Source organism: Seriola dumerili, unplaced genomic scaffold (genome assembly GCF_002260705.1).
Source record: "Seriola dumerili isolate Sdu_G_001 unplaced genomic scaffold, Sdu_1.0 BDQW01000068.1, whole genome shotgun sequence".
NCBI classification, from domain to species: Eukaryota; Metazoa; Chordata; class Actinopteri; order Carangiformes; family Carangidae; genus Seriola; species Seriola dumerili.
This window is the reverse complement of record NW_019174323.1, coordinates 19,546,658-19,563,851: the sequence shown is the minus strand read 5'-3', so window position 1 is coordinate 19,563,851 and position 17,194 is coordinate 19,546,658. Positions and strand designations below refer to the sequence as shown.

The window sequence follows — 17,194 nt, the reverse complement described above, 5'->3', positions numbered from 1 at the left end:
TTCCTGTTTTGGTGCAAACTTTGGCATCCAGCTCAGATTTCACCTTTCATTTTTTGAATTTGCACATTCAGCCAAAACACTGATACACTTAGTTTTGAAAGCGGACTCAGTGATTTTTTTGTACAATATGACACTGACTGAATCCCCCGACACTACATCCTTTAATGGGTCTGACAGTGGGGCAGTTGTGGTGACTGGATGGCTAATGTGACCGCACCTTAAGGCAAAACAAAGAAAGAACATGAACATAGAGCGCGTTTACCTCGTCAACTCCAAAACTAACAAACAAACAGACTACAAATTAAAAAAATAAACCATTAGTCTGAGCTTAATTTTGGCAGGTTTGGTGATGACATGTAAACAGAAAAGAGCTGAAGCATCATTTTGTTGACTCAACAGACAAAACAAAGAAGCTTTCTCGCTGAGGGAAAAACAGGAAGTCAGACACATGTAACACTTAATGTAAATTCTGATTGTTGGAAGTTAAAGGTTAATCCAGAATCCAGAGTGACATCTGTGGAGCATACAACGCCAAAACCCAGTCCAAGGTTCCTTTACAGATTCCAGACGCTGCAGACCGACATGTTCGCACATCACTGACTGTTAACGCCGAACGTAAAACCATTTATCTTAACATTCCAACCAGCACTGTGTTCAATGTTTAAGGTTTTTATGTCAACACATCACCGACTCTCTGCAACACTTCTCTGAGGCCTTCTGTTGTCTGTCCAGAGATCTAGAAGCAGAAAAGTACTTTGGTAAAAATCCTTTCCTAAGTTTTCATCGCTCCCCATTTTGTTTCCTCTCTGACTCTCTCGATCAGTACAGGAACCCTGAACATACAACAAAATCAGAACAGGATCAACAACGAAATTCATTAAAAACTTCTGTTGATTAAGTTTGGATACGGAAAATGTCTGATACCAAACTTGAAATTTGAGTTAAGGAAAATAAAACCTCTTCCTGATTTGAAACCTGTCCAAATTTCCCACGTGGATACGGCACAGCTGAACTGGGACTTGTTGTCTACAATCAACCACTTTAAAATGGTCATGAGAAAAAGATATGGAGCACCTGGAACAGTCAGAAATGTGGACAGCACCTGCCTGGCCTCAAATACCCAAAACCAGCTCAGTACACGCCAGTCGGTTGAGTACAGTACCAACATTCAGACACGTTCAGGTTTTAGGCTGGAACATATTCGGTGTCATTTGGAGACAAATGTATTGTTTAACTTTTTTGTTGCGTACAGCTACATAACAGATTTGGGCATCAACTCCTCAGCATCCTAAAGTTACCCATAATACCATTCACCTACATCAATAGGTGTAAAATCAGCCTAATTCACCTTTTACATATTTTAAAGGGACGAGAGACTGCCTCCTGAAAGAAGACGTAGAACTGCGGCTGTTTAAAAAAAAAAAAAAAAACTACCCTGTAAAAATAGAAACAGCCTGAACGGGATCCTGTGGAAACTTTAATCCAGGTTCCCTGGATCAGTTTCTGGAGGCCACACCAGTTGGCAGTAATTCTTAAGCCCCTCCACTAAACGGGTCTTCACACTGGTCATGTCTGAACAGGTTGATGACAGGAAGTGAGGCCAGGCCTGACAGCACCCAACAGGACTCTAAGTAGGAGTTGTTGTGTTGTTGTTGCTGTGAAATGTTGCCAGCTGCACAAACAGAGCTGTAGACAGATCGCCACTCTGATGACAGCTGTTGAGCCTCACAACTGGACGAACACTTGCTGCTGGTAGAAAGCACCACAGATGGATGACAGGCTTAGCATCAGCCCTGGTTAGCACAGCTTAGCACCTTAAACCCAACATGGTGGACTGATGGCCCAAAGCACTTGTCTGTTGGTAGCACAAAGCTACAGATGGCTGGGTGCTGCACCTCAAGATGTGATCACACAGGATGCAACTTCAGGCACTTCTACTTGTTCCAGTGAGTCCTGTTTGATACAGCTGTTTACAATCTGATAAGCAGACTGAATGTCCATTTTGTTTGTCCTTCGACACACAGCAAGTCGACTTACAACAGCCTGTGCAGTTGGAAACATCACATGTATGCCTGTTTTTTCTGGACATTGTTCTGCCTCTGGTACAAGAAGATGCCATCTCATTCTTATTATTCTTATTCAAAGCTCTGATTGGCTGTTAACAGCTTCAAGCTTAAAGTGTTCTCTGGGCGTCGGGATCAATCGCAGAAAGGTCCCAGAGGAACCTCGTCCACCTCCTCATTTGGCATCTCTGTCGTCTCATGATCGTCACCAAACATTCTTTATATTATCGTTCTCACCTCTTGGTGTCGTTGACTCTTTGAGTTCGGGTACTGTTCTGATGTCAAGGTTGGGTTCATCACTCACTTATTCAGCATCACTGTCAGCACTGCTGTCCTATTGTCCAGATAAAAGCAGCTTTCTGGATTTTATGTGTTCACGCCTCCAGAGTGCATCCTGTGTGATCAGGGTCTTGGCAAGGCCTACAGGGTGGACAAGAGGAACTTGAAGTCCCAACTCGGTCTTCGAACCACAGCTTAGAAGAATGGTCGTTAACTACGGAACCAACGCAGGGCTGATATCGGTTGTAGCACCAAATGTTCGGACGGAAAAACTGGGCATCAGGACTAAAACTTCTACCTACACCTGATCTGAAGGCAGATGATCAATAGGGATGCTCTGATCGATTGGGTACCATTTGAAATGGGCTGATATTAATTGCAGATGATTTTGTGGGTGGTTTCTAAATGTTTTTGATTCACAGCCCTGTCCAGCCCAGATGGTGCTTGGAGTTAATTGTTACATCCAACTGCATCGTGGTTCTTTAGTCTTTGCAGGAGAACACTGAACGAGCAGAAGGAAACTTACAATGTGGACATAAAAGGCACAAAGAGCCCGAAGGATGTGAACCAATTGGGGATTAGCTTTGGGTTGTTCTGCTCTGATGGGATTAAATCTACGGTCTGAAAGACACTAATCAGAGAATCCCTAATGTTCATTTGCTCCTGTCAAATCCAGACAGAATAGTGTCGAACCTGCCGTGATGGTAAAGTAATCCTCAAACTGTCGTCCCTGGCTTTAAAGGTACAGTTTGCAAGACTTTAAGTGCTTTTTAAAGTAGTACTGAATACAAGGATTAATAGTCTATGGACAGAGTAATAATTATAGAGCATCACCCACTTTCAAATGTCAGAAACCAAAGACACACAGAGGCTAAACATCTAGACCGTCAAGAGCAAATGTCGTCACGAAGTCTGCCCCAAACCCACGTTGGGTCCTGACCCCAAAGTTGAGAAACTCTGTGCTGAAACCTCCCAAAGGGCAGATTTATAAAAAGGACTGTATGTTTCAGCACAAGCATGAGCCAAACAGGCGTCTTGGATGGACTGAGCTTACCCAGAAATACATACAAAGCCAACTGTCCTTTATATAGTGCAAACCCCACCCGCCTGACATGCCAGGAACATCAAAACTAAGTGCTCTCTAGTTTGTGTCAGGGTGGGTTAGCCTACAGGTGTAAAGCTTAAAGCAGATCTGGCTGAAGGAATGGTTATAATGTGTGTAGCTTGTGTGTTTAGCTTAATGATTGATATAAGAGTATAACAAAAATATGTTTCTGTAACTGTAGGAACTGATTGAAGAGAATCCTTCTGTGCAAAACTGGAGACAGAGACAGTCAGAAAAGTAGTAAGAGCATTTGTTCACAGTAGGTTTGTACTGTATGTGGGTTTCAACAGTATGTGATTGACAGATTGTGAAGAATCCAAGTTTCTATTCTTCATTGTCACATTCCAACATCAGGTTGTCTCTCTTCTTTGTGTGCTACTTTGTCCCAGAGCCAATCCTGTCCAGCTAAAACTGGTGCAAACTGGGTCTAGACCAGCAATGAGGCCGGTCCAGCTTGGTCTGAACAGGACTCAGGACAGGGTAAGAGATCAGATAGGTTTGGAGGGCTAAAAGGTTCTTTGTTTGGGGGATGATCCAAACTCCAGAATACAACAAAATGAATCAGGGTGAACCCACAGAACAGTAAACCGAAATCAGACTGGTCCAGACTGATTCTCACTGGTTCCAGTTTAGTTTATAACAAAAAATATGTTTTTCTTTCCATCCGAAGTGACACGTTGATGAAATCAAATACCTGTTATGATTGATGACCTTTATCACTGTCCTGGTTTCATCATTTCCTTCAATAAAATTTGCTCAGTGTCCTACAGTGGAACTGAAGCTGAATTTTTATTTTCTCTGAATAAACTAACAGATTTTATTTTCTGAAACTCAATGATTTAAAATCTTAGTTCTGTAGAAAAATATCTGGATGTGACTTTGGTGTGGACGTGTTGATGTGAGCACACAGAGAGAAGAGTCAACTCTGACTCAGCTTCACAGAACTGAAGACTGAATAGGTGGAAACAGAAAGATTGGTCTGCATAACGTTTCCTTAATCTGGTCAGGAAGGAAGCAGGAAAGGAAAGAAGGATGGAAGGAAGGACACAAGGGGATTTATCCAACAAACATCTCGGTGTAGTCACTAAAGAAGTCTACTCATCTTTCAGTTTGTTTATATTCAAGTTTTACCCCTTTAACTTTAAACCTGTCTGTCCATTCATCTGTCTTATTGTCCATTTGCCGTCTGTATCCCGGCCTGGCCCCGCCCCCACGCTTATCCCCACCCTCCTCACCCCCACCGCCATGTCGTGATTGTCCAGGTGTGCACCGTGCAGAAGATTGGAGGGGTGGAGGGGGCTTATAGTCTGATCTGAGCTCTTTGATCCCAGAGTCCCACAGATCAGGTCTGGTCCATAGGTTATATTCCCCCGTTAGCTAACCACACGCTAGTCTCAGTGTGGGGGTTCATGAGTGTGTGTACATATATATATACTGTGTATGTATGTATGTGTATGTACATATATACACACATATATATCTGTTGTGTGAGAGAGTGTGTGTGTCAGACTTTTGTGATCTGATTGTGGTGGTCCTCTTCGAACAGCTCGTTCTCTGGGTCCGAGTCCGTGGTGTCAGAGTAGCGGTAGTGATCTGGTTCATTGTCGCTGACGTCCGGGGTCACCGAGGCCGACGTGCTGCTTGCGTCACAGTTCGCTCCCTCCTCCACCGTCTTGGTAAAGAACAGTTTCACCTGCAGCAGACAGGGAAACACAGTGTGAACCTCAGACCGAACCCCGTTCACGACAGGGTGGGGACTCAAACTATTTCCCATGAACGAGTTGTAGCCTGACGCTGCGACAGACCGGAGGTTTAATCAGGTCCTTGGATTGGCCCCGCCCCTGGTGGAGAACCAGGGAGATGATGAACCTCGACTATTATGTTCTATTAAAGAGCGTTTACTGATACGATATCTGGTAACATTATTCTGTATCTGTGAAGAGGACGAGACTTTATTTTCCTGTTGTTGATTTAAGATATCAGAGAAGACGAAACAGTCACATCTTTAAAAAACACTCAAACCTTCTTAGACTTGGCGATTTTATCTTTGATAAACTTGTTTCTCTTTTCAGATTAAATGATGCTGAGCAGGAAACCAACAGAGATGTTTTACCTTGAAGTTCGGGGAGAAGTTCCTGTTGGCCTTGTCTTTGTTGGCCTTGTCCAGGTCACTCTTGATGAGTGTGAGAATCAGGTAGTCCCTGTCGTTAGTCTCTCCGCCCATCATCATGGCCGTCATCATCCCCAGGTTCTGGTGCGTCCTGTCGGCCGGGTCCCGCAGCGTCCCAGCGCTGCCGTTCTCCAGTTTGTCCGGGTTCTCCTCCGGCCCCGGGATGAAGAAGGTGTTGACCCAGAAGTGAAACATTTTTTCCTGGAACAACAGAGGAAGAAGAGTATAAGGAAACTGTGGGATACATCGAGAGCAAGTCAATTTAAATCACCTGTCCGAGGACACACCAGGAGTCTTCTCAAAGCCGGACGTCCAACCAAACAGTAACTGGGCAACAGACACCTCATTCAGAGAGGTGACCGAGACGATTCACCCAAGACGACTTATACAGTATGAGTTACTTCACCTACCGAAGAAGACCTAAACAAAACAACTTAACAAAGACGGTTTATTTGACAAAACATAACCAAGACGAGGCAGGACTACTTATTCAAGATGGTGAACCCAAGACAACAAGGAGTCTTCTCAGAGCTAAGAGTTCAACCAAACTCAGAACTTGGGCGAAAGGAACTTCGGTCAGAAGGGTGACCGAGACGACTTATTTAAGGCGACTTACCCAAGACAACTTACTTAACCTACCCAACAAGACCTAAACAAAACAACTTAACAAAGACAGTTTAGCGAACAAAACATAACCAAGAAAATCCACCCAGGACCACTTATTTAAGACCTGCAGAGCCAAACTTATTTAAGTCAACCTTCACTAGGTTACCTACACAATGCAGCACATTTAACAAGACTTAACAACACAAACGACCGAAGATTACCTGAGTACGACGACTTATTTAAGACAAGATACTAAAGACCGAGACTTGAAGCTGTAACTGCTGCTGTCAATAAAGTACTGAACTTCTGCAAACGACAGGATTCAGTTAATGTATTTTTAATAAGGTTTGGATATTTGTAGAATTCACTGCCAGAAAGTACATTTCAATTCACAACACAAGGTCAGTCATAAAACAGTCAATTAAACTAATTAAAAGTTCAGTGTGATAAAATAAAACATCACACTTGTTTTGATTCTAATGTAACAGAATCCATTTTAAAATGGTCATCAGCTTTAGTGACTCCTCCTCACCTTCTTCATCATCTTGTTCTGCTTGTGGAAGAACTCCACCTTGATGTCTCCGCAGACAGGAAGTGGCTGTGGGAACTCAAACAGCATCAGTTTGTCTTCCCGCCGGGTGTGGGAGGCGTTAGAGGTGTGAATCTTCACTTTCAGCTGGTACACCACAAACTGAGGGTCTGCAGCGAGAGCACAACAGTTAGAGAGACAGACAGACTGACAGAGAGAGACAGAGAGAGAGAGAGACAGAGAGACAGAGAGAGAGAGAGAGAGAGAGAGAGAGAGAGAGAGACAGACAGACAGACAGACAGACAGACAGACTCACTGCAGGTTCCACCAGTGAACATGGGGATGGTTTCAAACAGCATCTTATGGAAGAGCAGAGCGACAGGTTTGTACTGCAGCTGGTTCCTCAGCAGGAAGCTGTAGTAGACCACGTAACGCCGCTGACTGGGGATGGTCACACCCTGAACACACACACACATTCATGACCATCAAACATGTTTCTACTTTTCATCTTGTTTTAGTCATTTTTATTCCTCTGCCTCAGCAACGTCAGAGCGGCAGCCATTGCGTTTTCAGATTGTCCGTCCATCTCATTCTCACAGACACGATGTCTCTGTAACACCTTGAAGAAACTTCTTCAAATTTGACACAAACATTCACTAGGGCTCAAGGATGAACTGATTAGATTTAGATTAGATGAACACAAGGCCAACGTATGGACAACCCAAACAACATGCAGAGGAATAAAAATGTGATTTAAAAAATACACTTTTAAATAATGTTCAATATCTAAATATATGATATCAAAATTAATAAAAATACATAAAATCAACTATGTTGTAACATAAGTGTACTTCCACAACCTACTGGAAAGTACTTTTCAACATATATTCAGTCTATAGAAATAATAAATATAAATAAATCAAATATGTTGCTGTGCTGCACCAACACCCTGAAAACTCCAGAACATATATTCAACACACTCAAAGAAGAAATTAAAGACTGGACAACTCTAAATAGAAAGACTCTGAAACGGCACGGTTGCTAACGTATGCTGAAACGTAGCCAGGAAGTGGATGTGGGGATGGTTTTTGTAGGGAGGATGGAATTTGTTGTGAAACAGAATGTGACACAGTCATTGTTTTATCTCCATTATCTTGTTTTCATAATGTTGGAAGACAAAATCACAATCAAAAATAAAGTCAGACGAATCACCCTGCCCTCGGAGAAGTGTCATTAAGCTGGTTAAACGGCGGCGTCCTCACCTTCTTGTCATGGGTGCGGACCTCTCCGTAAAAGTCCAGCGCCTCCTGAGCTTCCTGAAACTTGCCCCGGTGCAGCAGGTAGGCGCAGATCATGACGCCGGTGCGGCCTTTTCCCGCCTTGCAGTGGATGGCGGCAACATGCTGCTCGTCCTCGCTCAGCCACTGATCCAGGTCCTCACAGAATGGCTTGATCAGCTCCAGCTGGGGAGGGTTGTGGTCCTCGAATGGGTACTGAGCCACTGAAAGAGGGAACACAGGGGAGTCAGACAGGTGTGTTCCTGTTTCCTGTTTCCTCAGCTTCATCAGCGAGTCTCACCTTGACAGTTGAACTTTGACGTGTCGTAGTGTCGCTCCGCACATCTGTGAACAAACAGATGTTCAGTCATTTAAGAGTAGAAAACACACGTGCGCACACACAATAATCACAATAACAATAACACAGATACTTCTCCAATATCGTCAAATTTTAAATAACAGACAGACAGAGAGAGAGACAGGCAGAGAGAGACAGACAGACAGACAGAGAGAGATAGAGACAGACAGAGAGACAGGCAGAGAGAGAGACGGGCAGACAGAGACAAGCAGAGAGAAACAGACAGACAGACAGAGAGACAGAGAGACAGACAGTACTTACAGGTTGTAGATCTTATAGTGACTCTTGTGCTTTGAATCTAGAAATCTGACAGAAAAACAGGTTCAGTCTTTAAACAGCCTGCACATCCTGGACCAGGTCTAGACCGTCTGAGATCTGAGTCCTGATTCACATCTGGATCAGACCTTTCTACCACTACAGCCCTGAAAACCTCCACCATGTTTGTGCGTCTGGAACTCTCCCTGACTGTCAGAGGAGACCGGGTCTAGAGGAGACTGGGTCCAGAGAGGACCAGGTCTAGAGGAGACCAGATCCAGAGGAGACCAGGTCCAGAGGAGACCAGGCACAGAGGAGACCAGGCACAGAGGAGACCAGGTCCAGAGGAGACCAGGTCCAGAGAGGACCAGGTATAGAGGAGACCAGGTACAGAGGACACCGGGTCCACAGATGACCAGGTCTTGAGGAGACTAGGTCTACAGGAGACCAGGGTCCTGATCAGAACTTCTTATATTTGGAACATGATCAATATTTAAACAGAATCAGATTGATCTGAACTGAGATTGAAGCTTTTGAAAATGATCGTTGGCACTTAATGGGTTAAAACATTAAAAACCAGCAGATGTCAGGAGGGGTCAAAGGTCATGCAGAACATTATCTTACCGAACGACATCGTCGATGTTGTTTCTGTAAACTCCCTCCAGTCGCTCCGCAGGGAAACCCATCGCTATGATGTTTGGATAAATATCTGATCGATCCATTAAGGATCAATAAGTGATCAATAATCACAGCAGCTACTCCAGGTTGAGTACCTGAGAGGAACCCCAGCACCTGAACCTGAGTCTGAGGTTTGAACCATCCTCTGAGACATGTCATTCTACAGGCCCAGAGAAACAAAGCATTTGGTTGTTTAGCTCAGAGGACGTTCTACATTTCCCACAATGCCTTGCAGCTAGCTCCAGTGAAGGTAGAGGGAGGAACCAGCTTTCATGCAGATGAAGAGGTGTGAAGGTTTTCTCAGAAAGTTGAAGTTCAGGCTGATCCCACTCTCATGTCTGCTCAGCCGCTGGCTAGCTTAGCATAAAGAACACCACAGATGCTAACATGCTAACAGGCAGCTAGCATTACTGATATGTCTGCAGATGTGTTAGAAACAGAAGAATCATTGTTCTTGTCATCACCTCATAGTTTCAACGTCTCAAACCATTAATCAATAAACAACAGGGAACTGAGACGAGACATCTTACATCTAAATGATCAATCAATAACCATTAGCTGCAGCTAATTAATAAAAAATCAAAGATGAACTGAACACTTTTATATTTCATTTTCACACATAGAAAAACATGTAGAAACTTGTTAGTTTAGCTTAACATAAAGACTGGAAACAGGGGGAACAGTTAGCCTAGTTTAGCACAAAGATTACTGGCATGAGGAAATTGTTAGCCTAGCTTAGCACAAAGATTGCAGGCGTGAAGAAACTGTTAGCCTAGCTTAGCACAAGGACTGGAAATAGGGGGAACAGTTAGCCTAGCTTAGCACAAGGACTGGAAACAGGAGGAACAGTTAGCCTAGCTTAGCACAAGGACTGGAAACAGGAGGAACAGTTAGCCTGGCTTAGCACAAGGTCTGGATACAGGGAACAGTTAGCTTAGCTTAGCACAAGGACTGGAAACGAGAGGAACAGTTAGCCTAATTTAGCACAAGGACTGGAAACAGGGGGAACAGTTAGCCTAGTTTAGCACAAGGACTGGAAACAGGGGGAACAGTTAGCCTAGCTTAGCCCAAGGACTGGAAACAGGGAGAACAGTTAGCCTAGCTTAGCACAAGGACTGGAAACGGGGAAACAAGTTAGTCTGGTTCTGTCCAGCTCCTCTGAAGATCTGATTGTTTCATCTGAATAAAACCAAAGTATAAAAACTTTTTTCTAAACCAGAAATAATCTGCGGATTAATCATTAATGTAAATAATCATTGGTTGAATAGTCAATCACTTTTTTAAACTCTGAATGATTGTAACTTTATAATGATGTGTCCAGTTTTTTATGCTTTTATTTTGAAAGTTTGCGAAGTTCAAACGTATACACGTATATACCTCCATATTATTTTTATATTTTCATAAAAATAACATTTTTTTTTATTTTTTATTTTGTTTGTTTTTTTTACAAAAAGAGCAAAGACTCAGTTTCAGCTCCCTGGACAGAGTCTCCCCATACAGAACTGTAGTATAAGACATATACAGTATGTCCCTATATCAAGGATGTTGCCATATATGTTAACTATAAGGGGACAGATTACTATCACACATATACTGTACATCTTCTGGATGTATGATGATATAAGCTCATAACATATATGAAATAGCCATAGTAAAATTTGTATATGTACATATATCAAAAATATCTACAATTAATTTTTGTATGGTATAACACGTTGAGAGCATAGCTATGTTAACAATATATATTTAATATATATATGCAAGTTTATTAAAACAATACACACGTTTTTCTTATTAATTTCCCCATTGTACATAAACTAATATCAACATATACTGACAGGCTTTGGGATGGATATATATGTATGCAACATATGTCTACAATGTAATCATACATACATAAACATACATATTTGTATAGGCTAGACATTAAATTGTGCCAATCTCTAATAGGTTTTACATATAATTTTCACATATGAGCTATGTATATATTTCATAAATGAAAAATCAGTACATCTACATATAACACATTTGCGTATGGGTCAACTTGAGAAACATGTTAAAATGTTTTTCATGTTGCAGCAGGCTGAATATTTTTTTTCTGGAAAAGTCTTCAGACCTGCAGGAAGTGATGTTACAGCACCTTCTGGGTTTTTACAAACACCAGCAGGTTTTTATTTGTAGAGAAATCAGACGCTGACACAAACTGCAGCTTTAAAAACTGAGTTCTGTGGTATTCATTCTTGTGGAGATTAAATAAACCGAAACTGTTAATGCGTCTTTGACATAAACTGGACGTCGCTGTTTGATTGGCTCATTAAATTCAAATTAATTACACGTGTGGCTGCAGTTGTGTTTATATTCAGTGTGTGCAGGTGTGGGTTTCTCAGGTGTGTCTGTTAGCTGCTCCCCTGCCCGGATTGCTGCTGATGCAACGACACTGACACCACCGTTAGCTTAGCCTGTTAGCAACCGCTCACATTAAACCACATAAAACAATGCACAAGCGAATTAATGTCCTCATGTAGCGCACCGTGGGACGCTGTAACGGGCATCCCGTTGAGAACTGAACCTAAAACAGCTGGGTCACATGTGTCCTCTCACAAAGACTGCACACAAACGCCTCACAACGTTACCGAGCCCGACTCAGCCCCGTCCTCCTGTAGCCGTGAACCGCCCCACGAACTCCTTTGAAAAAACAGCCAATTTAAGTGAAAATCGCAAACATGCCCATATACGTGCACATTGAATTGAGCCCTGACTGCTAGCAAACATCACCCCATTAAGAGCACTCTTATGACATCTAAGGTGTTTTGTAGGATTTGTTAACACGTATCGCTGCCGTTAACGGTTCAGAGTCGTTTCATGAGCACCAAGCTATTCATAATCTTTCAAGTTTATCTAACGTTGCTTTGACTATGTGACACTTCCGTTAACGCCGATATGAAGAGTGTCTCTATCTGCCATTATGTGGTGTTACATGTGTGCAGCCTGTTAGCCGACATGCACAGAATCATAGAATTACCATTTTTTGAGCGGAGTTCTGCACGACAGCTAGCGGACGAAGCTAACCCAGCCCGTTAACTGATAGTAAAAGGATACAGGTCAGGTCCAGGTCGAAGCCGTCCTCCTGGTATCGCCTTTTATTTCTGCTCACGATTTCCTTGATTAAAGCAGCCATGATCAGTGTCACCGTGAGGTACGTACAATTGGGAGAAAGTACGCAGACACAGCCTGTGCTTCTGCGTCCCCGCTCCGGAGCCTCCGCTGTCTGGTTACCGGGGAGAGAAGCCAACTGGGACAGCTAGCCCGGAGCTAGCTAGCCACCAGCTCCCGATCTCCAGAATTCAAAACTTCAGCGCAAAAATCCTTCCCGATGAATAATGAGAGCAAAAAAAGGTCCTAACGGTTAGAAACGATTCCGTTATCCGGCCTCCTCGGGTGCCAACCTGCAAGCTCCGATGCAGCCAGAAGCTAGCCGGCCTGCTAGTAGAGAGGCAGCCCGTCCGTCGGTGCTGTTTTCTGGGTCAGTACAAGGGGGCGTCGGGGCCTCCTCCCTGCTCCCTCTGTGGGCCCTGGTTTCCAGGTCCCCCGCCCGGAGACAAAACCATCCGCGGCTCGATGTTCGGTGGAGATCCAGTTCTCAGGACGTTGGATGAATCCAGTCGCACTGTTCCCGGTCTCGGTGAGCAACAGAGACGCCGTGATTGGACGCAGACAGACGGAGAGCAAACCTCTCCGAGCGGTCTATGACCGGAGGAAGAGACGGGACCACAGAAGAGTCAGGACACATCCGCTCTCTGCCTTCAAAGTAAGAGTCTTAACATTCACAGGATTATTCCCGAGGCCGTGGAAGCCCAGTTCAGACAATAACAGAGAAAATAAAAACGAGATAAAAACATAGGATAAAATTTCAAATGCTGACTCATCATGTCAAGTCAATATTATGAGTTAAAATGACTCGTATTTTGACATATCATTAACATCATGACTTTTATTCTTGGCTAAAAAGATTGATAATTATAATAAGAGTTTAAAAGGAAAATAAGAATACAATAATTACATAATTACAAAAACAAAGAAAGGATTCAGTGTTTAAAAAAACTGTAAATATATTCATATAATATAATTAATAACCCATGGTAGAAATGATATAGGCCAGTTCCAGTATTTTTAGATGTATTATATTCAGAATATATATGTAATTTTTTTTTTATATATTTACATTTTCACTACTTCACCAAAAGAAGAACAGCAGAGAGATATTTCTTATGTTGGTATATTAGAGTTGGAAAAAACTGAACATTTAACCGATTAAACAAAATATGCAGTTAAACATTGAAAATTTGAATATTTTTTAATTATTATTAGTATTTATTAGTTTTATTTATTATTTATTTATTTATATTATTTTATTGCAATATTAATTATTCTGTTTAGTTTTATTATTTTAATCTACGATTTTAAAATGTATTTACTAACTTTTCATTCAGTGTAAAAGAACAATAAAAAATAAATAAATTATAGTTTTTATCGTTGTAGATCATGAACTGTGCTTTTATCTTGTAAAACCCTTCACTTTCTGTTATTGCATTAATGTGTCTACCTTGACGATGCTAGTTGTTAGCAGTCATAGCAGCTAACTAGACTTCCTGAGCCAAACGCATCCTGTCAGCAAACTGGGTTGCCAGGTTCTGATGTAATTATCCTCCCATTCAAAACCTCCATCACAAAAACCCAAAAATAACATGAGCGGGAATAATGTACAACCTGGCAACCAGCAGAGTACCACTGACATTACATAATCAGCCCTGCGGGCTCAGGGACCAGTGTTTGAATATATTTTGATTCGAGCATTTTTATGTTTTCCATACTTTTATCTGCTGGAGTCAGAGACTTTTAAACAGTTATAATTCTGTTACTGAAAACCCTGAATATGAGACGTGATGATGATGATGATGATGATGACGGTGAAGACAACGTGTGTGAAACTATAAATGTAACCTTAAATTCAGACAGTTTTTCACTGTTACAGCGCCACCTGCAGGATGGATGTGGAAACGATGCATTCACATTTGTGACTTTTTTTAATACCTTATTTACAACCAGGGTACTGGTAGAATATACTGTATGTATAATTCCAATATTATAAAATATATTTACAGGATTCTGATATTAACAATGTCACAATGATTTTATTTATTTATATCTATATGTTTTTATATATTTCCTGGCAGAAAGAAATGGTCCACAGCTGGTAGCTGATTATCACACAGCAGGAGGTGAAGGGTTCCACAGTGAAGCTAATGGAGGCTTTGGGCAGAATAAAGAACAATATATGAAGTGTTCTGCAGAATTACTGCTGCTTAACTTGGTGCTGTTAATTTGTGAACACATTTATCAATGCCTATTTTTATTATACAATGATGTATTAATCAATGAAATTATTCCATTATTTCCCCCGATACTTCGTTTTGTGACACGAATTACGAATAACATGTAATATGATCTTGTTATACGATTTCAGACACCCCTAAAGTGGACAATACCATTTCTAAACCTTGACGTTAGCTGCTCATCTCTGCCTGCTTCACTCCCATTAGTGGCTCCATGCTATCTCATGTTAGCTAGTTTCTAACTTTACCCTTCAGTTACAGTTTAGCTAACTAATGTTATTTAGCTCACCCTTCCAGTATTAGCTTGTCATTTCATTACCAATATAAAAGGTCACATGATCTAATGTTACAAACACTGGAGCTCAGTCATGAACAGTGAGACAATGGAGGATTAGTTGTTGTAGAGTCAACATAGAGTTTATTATTTCATGTTAATAGCCTTTGTGTCTGTGGTGGTTTAGTTAGACTTTTACCTTTTTGATATTAGCTTCTATAATAAACAAGAGTGAACGCTGGCGCAACTTGCTGCCGCTGCTCGCCGGTAACCTAACTTTTTAACTTTCAATATTATTTTTTTTCAACTATTCAGACCTTTTGACTTATTTTATAGTTTTTATAACCTAATCGGACCTTGTAATTGCCTTCATTTGGAAATTTTCTACGATTTACTGGCACTACGTCCGTGTGAGTCTTAACTAGCCTACCGTTAGCTCACCTGTTCTGTCCCGGCTTGAGCCTCACTTGGCGTTTATCTGGTCAACGCTGCCTGAGTTCTCGTCCACAATGTGGACGGTAGGACATACATCTTGTCCGTATGTGTCTGGCTCTTTCTACTGCCCGTTCATTTGCCAGTGACGGATATGCTTCAGTACTCGGCCACTGACCTGCTCCGGCTGCGCTGTCACCTGCCTGGACCTGCGCCTGAGGCACTCCACCTTCACCCGGACATCACCTTCCAGCCCCGCCGGAGATACATTCACCGAGGGTCCCGCCGGAATTTCCACTATAACAGCTCAACAACAATAAAGTCCATCTGGTCCAGCTCTCGACGCCCTCCACGCTCCACCAGCCGGGTTGTCGACCACAGCGTGTTAACCCGCCTAGCCTCGTCGGCTAACACCACCACCAGCTGCGACAACACCTCACTCAACTTCGCTCTACTCAACATCCGCTCACTGACAAGCAAGGGACATCTCATCCAGGACCTCATCACAGACCGTAAGCTAGACTTTCTTTGTTTAACCGAGACATGGCAACAGCCCAACGACTTCTCCCAGCTGATTGAATCCACTCCTAGTGGGTTTGTTTACGTCTGTCAACCCCGTGGCTCCGGTCGGGGAGGAGGTCTCGCGATAATTTACCGCGACAAGTGGAAAGTCTCGCCGGTGTCTGTGCCCGTCTCCAGCTCGTTTGAATCCACTGTCTGCGAGTTGTTTGGTCCCACTCCAACCATCATTGCTACTGTCTACCGCCCCCCCAAACCGAATAGCGACTTTTTAAATGACTTTGATGCTTTCCTCTCCCATTTATCCTCTCTCTCACCAAATATAATACTGCTGGGTGATTTCAATATCCACATAGACATAATCAATCTACCTCTCACCAAAGACTTCACATCCTGTTTAGAGAGTTTTGGATGTCGGCAGTATACCACTATTCCCACACACTCCAAAGGACACACTCTGGATTTAATCTTCTGCTCTGATGTCACCCCCCTTGAATTTACAGCTGATGAACTCCCCATAACTGACCATTTTCTCCTCTCATTTACAGTGAAACTCATTCTTTCCATCTCTAAAACACCACGCCTCATTTCATTCCGGAATATAAAGAACATCAACCCTGCCACTCACATCAAGTATCCACTCCTTCTGCCTCCCTGACATCCACAATCTGTCCACCCCTGATGATCTGGTTTCTCATTACAATACTGGACTTCATAATATTCTTAATTCTCTTGCTCCGTTAAAAACCAGATCTGTTTCTTTTTCCATCTCCGCCCTTTGGTTCACCCCTGATCTTCGTCTCATGAAAGCCAAAGGTCGGCAACTTGAACGACTCCATAGAAAAACTGGTCTCACTATTCACAAAGAAATGTACAATAACCATATTTTACATTATAAGGACTCTATTGCCACCACCAAAACCCACTACTACTCCAGTATCATCGATGCAAATAATGGAAACTCCAAGTCACTGTTCTCCCTGCTCAACAATATCACCAAACCCCAGGACTCTCTCCCCCCTCACTTATACACAACCTCCTTCTGCAACTCCATTATGTCTTTTTTCACTGCAAAAATCAAGAATATCCACCAGCACCTAGGGCCAAATCCTCACCTCAGCATCTCAGCCAACTTTCACCCATCCACACACTCATTCTCATCCTTCCTGCTCCCCACTCTCTCAGAAATCAAAGAACTCATTCAGAAATCTAAGCCATCCACTTGTCAACTGGACCCCCTCCCCACACAACTTGTT

General features: G+C 42.5%; 2 protein-coding genes across 3 annotated transcripts; one reads left to right on the top strand and one right to left on the bottom strand.

The window, feature by feature from the left end:
• Window positions 1-4,694: 4,694 nt before the first annotated feature.
• On the bottom strand, window positions 4,695-15,997 carry LOC111220177 (phosphatidylinositol 3,4,5-trisphosphate 3-phosphatase and dual-specificity protein phosphatase PTEN-like). 2 transcript variants are annotated; one of them, XM_022743176.1, is made up of 10 exons: window positions 15,429-15,997; window positions 12,420-13,121; window positions 9,267-9,351; window positions 8,649-8,693; window positions 8,331-8,374; window positions 8,015-8,253; window positions 7,069-7,210; window positions 6,756-6,922; window positions 5,561-5,818; window positions 4,695-5,140 (listed from the first exon to the last, which is right to left on the bottom strand). In XM_022743176.1, exons 2-10 carry the CDS (start codon window positions 12,496-12,498, stop codon window positions 4,952-4,954), a joined length of 1,248 nt encoding a protein of 415 aa, XP_022598897.1. In that variant the 5' UTR covers window positions 12,499-13,121; window positions 15,429-15,997; the 3' UTR covers window positions 4,695-4,951. The 2 variants fall into 2 exon arrangements, with proteins under 2 accessions (XP_022598897.1, XP_022598898.1); XM_022743177.1 differs by lacking the exons at window positions 12,420-13,121; window positions 15,429-15,997 and having other exon boundaries at window positions 8,649-8,685; window positions 9,267-9,321.
• Window positions 15,555-16,596, top strand: LOC111219688. The gene is made up of 2 exons (XM_022742406.1): window positions 15,555-16,201; window positions 16,487-16,596. Exons 1-2 carry the CDS (start codon window positions 15,574-15,576, stop codon window positions 16,594-16,596), a joined length of 738 nt encoding a protein of 245 aa, XP_022598127.1. The 5' UTR covers window positions 15,555-15,573.
• Window positions 16,597-17,194: the final 598 nt, after the last annotated feature.

Coding starts and splice junctions, on each gene's coding strand:
- LOC111220177 (XM_022743176.1), bottom strand. CDS start 12,498: ATGGCTGCTTTAATCAAGGAAATCGTGAGCAGAAATAAAAGGCGATAC. Junction 9,352..12,419: donor CTTCGACCTGGACCTGACCT/GTATCCTTTTAC, acceptor TGGATCGATCAG/ATATTTATCCAAACATCATA. Junction 6,923..7,068: donor GTTCACTGGTGGAACCTGCA/GTGAGTCTGTCT, acceptor CTCTCGCTGCAG/ACCCTCAGTTTGTGGTGTAC.
- LOC111219688 (XM_022742406.1), top strand. CDS start 15,574: ATGCTTCAGTACTCGGCCACTGACCTGCTCCGGCTGCGCTGTCACCTG. Junction 16,202..16,486: donor CCGCCCCCCCAAACCGAATA/GCGACTTTTTAA, acceptor TCTCATTTACAG/TGAAACTCATTCTTTCCATC.